The 9,283-nt window shown below is 33.5% G+C and overlaps 1 protein-coding gene across 2 annotated transcripts; it reads left to right on the top strand.

Annotated features, from left to right (window-relative positions):
* Positions 1 to 4,897: 4,897 nt before the first annotated feature.
* LOC147389109 (uncharacterized) lies at positions 4,898 to 7,064 on the top strand. 2 transcript variants are annotated; one of them, XM_086418906.1, is made up of 6 exons: positions 4,898 to 5,750; positions 5,849 to 6,051; positions 6,164 to 6,256; positions 6,356 to 6,448; positions 6,543 to 6,833; positions 6,945 to 7,064. In XM_086418906.1, exons 4-6 carry the CDS (start codon positions 6,434 to 6,436, stop codon positions 6,999 to 7,001), a joined length of 363 nt encoding a protein of 120 aa, XP_086275032.1. In that variant the 5' UTR covers positions 4,898 to 5,750; positions 5,849 to 6,051; positions 6,164 to 6,256; positions 6,356 to 6,433; the 3' UTR covers positions 7,002 to 7,064. The 2 variants fall into 2 exon arrangements, with proteins under 2 accessions (XP_086275032.1, XP_086275031.1); XM_086418905.1 differs by having other exon boundaries at positions 5,849 to 6,256.
* Positions 7,065 to 9,283: the final 2,219 nt, after the last annotated feature.

Below are 9,283 nucleotides of genomic sequence, written 5' to 3'. Positions count from 1 at the left end.
CAAGGTAGATCTCATTAAAAATTTATAACTATCAATTGCCTTTTCTATAGATCTTCCTCTTGAAAAATATCTTCCTTTCATCGAGTTTAGTTGGGATAAACCACTTACGGTGTTTTTTTTTTTTTGACGCGTTAGTATAAGAAAGGGTCCAAGAAGTATGAATCTAAGACCTTGGGAACAACATCCACAAGGTCTTACCTCTTAAACGTGAGTTTATCTATATTTCTCTTGTTTGGATTGTTAAGTGAGGAGAGGAACAAAAAATAATAGAGAAAAACTAGGGCCAGTTTTTCTCTCATTTTTTCTCTCAAAATCGGAGAGAAAAGAAATGCTCACGACTAATAAGAGTACTAAAAATTACAACTCTACCCCTCTCCAAACTTAAGTTTTTTTTTTTGTTAAACCAAACAAGATGGAAAGAAATTAGATTTCTTCTCTCTTTCTTTTCTTTTAATGAGTTTCTTTTCTCTTTATTTCTCTCAACCCAAACAAGGCATTAGAGTCCAGATCGTATGCACCTAGGGTCACTACAAGAAATTTGATATTTAGCAGCAACATTTTTTGTCACTAAATGTTTAAAAGTTGCCACTAAAATTTTTAGTGTCAACATTTTTATTGCGGCTACCTCGCGGCTAAAAGTGTCGTGGCTAAATGTTTTAGTTGCAATTTTTAAAAAATACCACTAAAAATTATACCTTTAGGTATATCAAATAAATCACCACTAAAAGTATAATATTCAGCTATAAGATATTGCGACTAATTTAAAAAATTATTGCCACTAAATATTATGAAGTTGCCACTAAAACTTATCAAACTAATTGATAAAAATGAACTTTTAGTGATAATTTTAGGTCGTTGCTAAAAGTGGAGATTTAGTCAAAATCATACATCGTCACTAAAAGTGTTAGATATAGTGATAATTTATTTTCCACAGCTAAATATGAAATGTTATCCACAACCATCAACTGCCACTAAAAAAGTTTAGGAATAGATTTAGTGTTGAATTACTTTGCGACTAAAAGTGAATTATTAGTTACAACCAAAAATTCGTCACTAAAAATCCCTAAAAATTTTTGGGACAACAAACTCAGTGACATTAAATTCTTTAGCAAATTTACAAAAATCATTGATTGCGACGCAAATGTGGACTCCATTCAAATTTCTCTCATTCTCTCATTATTTATCAAAACATATACCAATGATTACCTTCTCTTACATAATATCTAAACAAATGAAGCATCATTGTCTTCCATCCATGGATGAACCACAATTTTCTAAATCAACATTATGATAGCTAGCTCATCTTGTTGGAGGTACCTTCCTTCCCCTAAATCAACATTATGGAATGGAAATTGTGTCGCAACGAGACAGCAATACTAGATCAGAAGCATATACAAAAACAAGAATCATGAAGCTCGGTTTAGTTAATGGACAATACTTCGAAGACAATCATCAATCTAGTTTATTCAACTGTGATGTAGTTGCTCCAGACCTTCATATTAAACCAGTGGCTCATGAACTTGCATAACAAACGAATTTGTTTAAAATTAGATGAAAATATTCACCAATGAATAATCCGAGATTAAAATATCCAGAGATGAGTAATTTTCTTGTTAAAAATTATAGCAAGTATACGAATTAAGTAAAAGATATATAAATCAATGCAAAAAAAAAAAAAAAAATTGCTTTAAACAAAAATATAACAAAAAATTGAAGCCATAGTTGATGACAGTATCACAATATTTTTGAAATCTAACTAATTCATACGTGCCTCACTACATGTGCTCTGATTCAAAAACCACTCAACACCCTCTTAAATGAGTGATGAAGGACAAAATCCATTTTCAACTTTTGTTTCTTCAATCTCAAAACCAGAGAATGGGGATCCAACTTAAGCTAAGTTAGTAACAGTTTTCTAATAAAAAATAAAAAATTACATACTGAGTCGAGTTTGACACCACCAAGTCCAAATAGGTGTATAAATCTGTGGTTCTCAATGATACAAAACCCTTTATATTTTGTCCATGAAAATGACTTAAAGCCAACCAACCATGTTATAGAGCCTTTTATGGACATCTGATAAGGAGCTGTAATTGTATATGTTCTATTCAATTAAGCTTAATCAGCCATGTACTTTGTTCTCAATAATACTTTTCCCACATCAACACAAGAAAATCAAAATCATTGAGTAGATAATTTACATACCCTTATAAAACAATTCTATAACCAAAGAATAATATTTCTACCTCATGGCTTCTTAAATGTGTGAATATGTATATTTTTTTGAAAAATCTAAGTCATGTATTGTATGGTTGAGAACTTCATATCATACTACCTATAAAATCAGGTTAAAAAGAAAGAAAGAAAGAAAGAAAAATCGAAGAAAGCCTTTTTGAGCTTGATCCAAGGTACTGAAAATGAATGGCTACCAAACTCCCAAATTTAAATATAAAATATAATGATGAAAACTTGAAAAAAAAATCAAAATTCTTTTTCAAAGTTCTTAGAATCACTACACAATCGCGGGGTTTTAGCGACAACATTTTAGCGACGGTCAAAATTCCCGTCGCTAAAACTCTTTTTTTTTTTTTAAGAAAATCAATTCTTCGCGGAAAATTTCCCAAAATCCTTCGCGCGTCGATTTGAACGTAGCTCTCTGCTCTCTCTACATCACACGAAAATTTTCTTTGAACATCTGTCTTTGCTCTCTCTACATCTTCTTCTTTGCTCTCTATGTAGGGTTTTCGAATCTAATGGCGAAAATTTGGCAGAAGAGGTATCGTCTCTATCTCTCTCTCTCTGTATGTATGTATGGCGAAAATCATCTCACTCTCTCTACTCCATGTATCTTCTCCTCTCCTCTCCAGCTAGGGTTCTAAGGTTTTCGGTATTAATGGCGGAAATCGATCTACTCTTTCTAATAGGTATCGTCTTCTTCATCTCTCTCTCTCTCTGTATCTTCTCATTCGATTATAGCGATTTAAGCAGATTGATTTGAAATCAGATGGTAATTTTCACTTTGGTTTGATTGGAGATCAAACTGATCTCAATTGTTCCAGTTTATAGATTGATTTAAATATCAAAATGCTCAAATCAATTTTAGATTTGCTTTTCCTTTAAATATTAAAACCTCCAAATCATGTTTCAGATTTTGATTAAAGATCAAAGAGCTCAGTTTGGTTTTCTTTGATTGAATTCTTATATTTTCTGTATATTTTCTCCAAATATTTGGGATGAGGAATATATGATGCTAATTTTCTACACTATAACAGAGTGGATACTCTATTCTTTTTGATAGTTCAACCATTTAAACATGTAGAACAAGTTCCATAGTTTATTCGTTCAACCATCTCGACTTTTTCGAATGTATTCTGCACTTGCCTTGTCCTTCATATTTATTTCCTTGATGTTTGAGTGTATATCTTAGATCAGCCCTTTCAATTTGAGTAGTTTTGGAAAAAATTTCTAATCTAAAGAGCATCAAATTATGTCATAGCATTGTGTTTATTATGAGGGCTTTTGAGTAGAGAGGGCTTAGTTCCCCATGGCTTAGAGTGCACTTATTCCTGATGCAGGGGGTAGTATAGGGGCTTTGTAGTGTGCTTACTGTCCGGGGTTCTTACTTTAGGACTTTAGGTGTTCTTATGAAAAGTGAAAGTAACTAAACATTCATGATTATGTATCTACGTTTACGCAAAAATTGAAGAACAAAAACAACTACTTATCTCAATTCAAAATGATGCAGAGGCTTCAGCACATAATGTAGTTTAGTTCATAACTTTCCCATTTACTTTGGTTGAAATATTTTTTTACTGCTAATATACACCTTATTCAATCAAATTACACAAAGGTAGATAAATCTTTCTACATTATTTTTTCTATCCCCACATCTCTCACGTGTTTCTCTATTTAGAGAGCCCGACAAACACCTTTTTTCACTGTACTTAATAGCTTTGGATGTCATTCCACTCGCTTACTGCCATTTCTAGTTTCATTCCATTCTTCACCAGCACATAATGTACCTTAGTGTTTTATTACAACACTTACAATTGTTAGCATCTACAAATGAAGTTAATTTGCCAACACTGTTTTTCTCTTGTTTATAAGTCAATGTGCTTATACTCAATTCTAAAGATTTTATAATGGTTCAATGATGAAAATTTTCAATTATTTTATAGAGACCCTCTACTCATCAGAGTCTATGTGTTCTTATCATTGATATGATAAGCTTGGTGTGCCTAGGCCAAGTTATCTATAAAGAAAGGTGCAGAAAGACTGTCCATCACAGCAAACTGCTTACATGAGATGGTTCACCTATGTAATCAGTTGTCTTGAAAGGCAAACTGCAGGCCTGTGTCCAGCAAACATTTTTTTTCCTGAAGATCCTTTTGTAGTGAATGACATTTTCTTGACAATCATAAACATTCTTATTTAGAAGAAAATTTTAAAAAGGAATATAGCAATCCATTATTATTTCAAAAGATAGACAACAAATCAAAGGGAATTATTTTTATTTTTATTTTTTTTTGATAAATAAAAGCTATCCAATCAAACTCACATAGATAAATTTAACTAAACTGAAAATCAAAACCAAAGAAACCAGATAACATAGGTAAAATGCCTTCCAATATAGACTACTGGCATCATCAATGTATTCTAAACATATATAACATGAACATTTTATGGGCTAGTGGTTGAAGGGGGAGGGGAGAGGAAAGGGATTGAAGGAATTGTGGTTGGGATGGTTGGAATTGTGGGCAAAGGATTTGCAGGCTGTGGAGGCAATGTGACCTTTGGAATTGTGGGCATTGTAGGCAATGTAGGGAGTGGAGGTAATGCAGAGTTGGGCAAAGAAGGCAATTGGGTGCTTGGCAATGGTGGCAAGGTTAGCTTGGGCAATGTTGGAATAGTAGGCAATTGGGTGCTTGGCAATGGTGGCAAGGTTAGCTTTTGACAGACTCAACAGTGTACCATTTTCAACTTTGCGATACCATTAACATCTATAGTCAAATTTTCTGAACCAAATAACTCCATTACTTCCATCCTAGCTTTCTCTTGCCAATCTGTGTTGAGGGCTAGAAGAAGAACAGTCCATGTGAGTAAAGTAGAAGTTGTTTCATGCCCAGCAAAGTAAAATGTCTTGCATTCATCAATCATGTCATCTATTGAAATTCTCTTGCTTTCATCGTCGTCCTGATTTGCCTTTACAAGTAATCCAAGATAATCGCAACCATAGTCATCTAATTCTCCCATCTTTATCTTCTCCTCCCTTTTGCTGGAAATGAATATGTAAATGAGATTTTAAAGCATGCAAATATGCAGGAAATTAATGCTAGTCCTTGTATGAGGTGTTAGTGAATCTAAATTGTTTTAGTAGTAAATAAAGCATAACTTCTTGTATATGCTTTTCCACAATTAGTACATAAAACATAATTATCTGAATAAATAATTCATTTTTCTGTTGCACGTTACATTTGCAGATGGAACCTGGACAAAGTTCATTTGGTGAGAGGACAAAGTCGAAAAGAAAAAGAGGCCGCACTCGATGCCTCTCATTACAGAATCTAAAGTCAGGAAAAATGTTTGAAATAATGCGAGATAGCCATGGACAACCTGTGGGGAAGCATGTGGCTAAGCTCCAAAGATACTTGGGTATATTGGCCCGCGATGGCCATATGTTTCCCCTTGACATCCTTGATTGGCATGCAATGCCAGAATCAATGAAGGAAAATGCATGGCAGACAACATTGGTATAAATTAATTATAATATAATATTAGATAATTATGAGTTTAGCATTGAACAATTTTGATTCCATAATTTTCAATTTTCAATTGATTTTTGATACAGGCCAAATTTGACATCCCGCCCACACTTAAAAAGTTGTGTTACAATCTATCGGCAAGAAGTGGAGGGATCATAAATGTAAGTTGAAAATTAAATTCTATGATAAATACAAAGATGATGCAATTCGATGTGCCAATCGTCCATCCTATATTTTGGAGGCTCAATGGTATTCTCTCGTAGCCTTTTGGAATTCGGAGGAGGGGCAGGTACATTTTATATTTGAAATTTATACATATTGAGTTTTAAAAAGTTGCAAACAAATTATAAGGTACTCTATATCTCATATATTTAACTTCTCCCAAATTATTTGATGTACAGTCTCGAAGTTATAGAAATAAGGCAAATCGTGCTCAACAGACAATGACCCATACGATTGGGACGAAGAGTATAGCTTGTATTAGATATGATGAGGTATATATATATTTTTATTATGTTGTCTATCAATTCCGTGCTCAATTATGTATATTATAAACTAATCTTGTTATCATTGTTTTAATGTGATGCACATAGAAATTAAAGAGTTCAACGAATACTGAGCCAAGTTGAGCAATCTTATTTCTCATAACACACAAGCCCAATGATTTGGCCATGACGGAGAAGATTGTAAGTTTAATTTTAGATAATTTTCATCAAGCATTAATCAATTATGTTAATATCTGAATTTGAAGATACTAAGAATTTTTAAAATATTTTGCAGGACAAGATAAAAGAACTTTTGAGTTTATTACCAGAAGACTCTCAAGATATTACAGGTCGAAATGATGTATTATCTCAAGTCTTGGGTCCTGATAGACATGGTCGTGTTCGTGGTGTCGGCCTGGGACCGACTCCTAGCAAATTATTTGCATCATATTCTGAAAATTCCTCTAGCGATTCTGTTGAGGTACATAGGTTGAAGAAGAAATTAGAGTCTCTAGAGCAACAACAAATTGTGAGAGATGCTGAGGTGGAGAGACTGAACGAATTGATCATTACTCTAATGAGAAAGGTAAATTCTCACTGATAATAGAATATGTTGTGTTTTAAAATATTTTATTAATAAATAAATAAATAAATATTTATTTATATGACTAATTTGATTAATGTATATGAATTGTAGGTTGATGAGCAGCACAATCAACCCGACAATAATCAGTGTCCACAACAACAACCATGATAGATAGCTTTTGTTTTTTGAGTGATAAACATGGATTTATAAGCATTGGCTCTTAATTCAATCGACTTATCATTTTGTTGTACTTGTCTCTTAACTAATTTGATTTACTAAGTAATTGAGTTTAATTGACAGGTTGTATAAAAATAGGTATTTAATTACAAATTTTAAAATAAAAGAAATTAAAAAAAAAATAAACAAATAAATCTTATTAGCGGTGGCCATTACCACCACTATAAAGCATTCAAAATTGTATTTATAGTTATGGTAAAAAACTAATTTGCGACGGTTTTTAACCATCACCATAGATCTTACTCATATCTATAGCGACAGTAATACACTATTAGCGGCGGTTTCTGACCGTCACTATAGGACTCACTTATATTTATAGCGACGGTAATACAATATATTAGCGGCGGTTTTTGACCGTCACTATAAGATCCACTCATAAGTATAGCGACGGTTATACAATCTATTAGCAGCGGTTTTTGACCCCCGCTAAAAACCTAAAATTTTGTAGTGAATCCTATCCTTTATAATCCCGTGGTATTAGATCATTTTTTTGGACGCTACAAATTGATGAGGTTAAGAGCCACTCTAAGGTATGTTGAGTGACAAATTAACTTGTCAATTTGAATTTTATGACATGGATCCCCAATTTAAGGATTTTTGGAATTTCATATTAAGTTTTAGTGGTGAAAACCAACATATAGCTAAACCTAATCATTAATGACAACAAAAAATGTTACCACTAAAACCTTATGCTTTTAGTCGTAAAAAAAAATTGTCACTAAATCTCTTCATATGGTCATTATGTTAACTCCAAAAATTTACAATCATAAATTAGTGATAAAATCTTATTCTCGTCACTAAAGATATGTTTTAGTAGCTAAAATCAACTTGTAGCTCAAATTTATCATTAATAACAACGAAAAATGTTACCACTAAAACCTTACACTTTTAGTGACAATAAAATAAAATTTGTCACTAAATCTTTTCATGTGGTCATGCATTTTAACCGCTACATTTGAGTTGTCACTAAATATTGTTACTGTAACACTTATAGTGGCGACATTTTGTTATCGCCACTAGAAGTTATTATTTAGTGAAAAGATATGCATCGTGGCTAAAAGTGTGGTTTTAGTGGCGAAATACAACCATAACTAACGACTAACCATTAGTGATAGAAAACATCTTGCCACTAAAATCTTATATCTTTAGTGGCACAAAATATAAATTGGCACTAAGGGTATGTTTGATTGCACATGGAAAATAGGGTGGAAAATCAATTTCCATGGAAAATGACATTTTTAAGTGTTTGATTGCACATGGAAATGGAAATTCATTTTCCACCCCATTCCAAAAGTCCACTAAATCATGGATTTCACTTTCCCACCCATATGGGTGGGAAAATGAAATCCACCCATATTTTCCATCCTCAATTCTTCCCTACCACCACCACTACCACCACCACCACCACCACCATTACACTAACCTCATCGTCGCCGCCGTCGTCATCTCCGTCGCCGCCGTCGTCACCGTCGGCTCCGTCTCCGACCATCTTCTCTCTCTATCTTCTTCTTCTTCTTCTTCTCCTTCTTCTCCATCACTCACCTCCTTTGGCACCACCACCACCACCACGTTTTCCCCCCATCTTCCTCACTTACCTCCGTTGTCGCCACCGCTACCGTTGCCGTCGCCGCCGCCACCGTCGCCACCATCGCCGCCACATCCTCCCCTTTTCCTCTTCCTTGTCATCTTCTTCTTCCTCTCCCCCTCCTCTCCTCTTCTTCTTTTTTCCTTCTCCTCTTCTTTTTTCTCATATTTTTTCCATGATTTTATCCAAGTGAAATCAAACAATGGAATTTGATTTTCCAACCCTACCTATTTTCCACTACTAATTTTCCATGGATTTCAAATTCCATGGAAAGTGACTTTCCATGCAATCAAACATACCCTAAATATCTTGATGTATAATCTTAAAGAGCGCAAAAATTTACATCCATAGCATTAGTGACGCATACTTTTGAGTTGTCACTAAAAGTTGACGTTATAATATTTTTAGTGACAACATATTAATTTTGCTATTAAAAATTACTTTTTAACTATGATATATAAATCACGACTAAAAAAATCATCACTAAAAATCAATTTTCTTATAGTGGGTGGAGGATTGGAACTTTCCTCCCACACCTCATCCACATAAGCCACAATCCAAGAAAATTTTCAAAGGAACAGATTTTAAGAATTAATTTCTTAGATTGTGACTTATGTGGAAAGTACTT

This window comes from Akebia trifoliata, chromosome 12 (assembly GCF_017979445.1).
Source record: "Akebia trifoliata isolate Shusen 1 chromosome 12, ASM1797944v1, whole genome shotgun sequence".
In the NCBI taxonomy this organism is placed as follows: domain Eukaryota; kingdom Viridiplantae; phylum Streptophyta; class Magnoliopsida; order Ranunculales; family Lardizabalaceae; genus Akebia; species Akebia trifoliata.
Note: the sequence above shows the minus strand (reverse complement) of the source record. Positions and strands in the feature narration are given on the sequence as shown.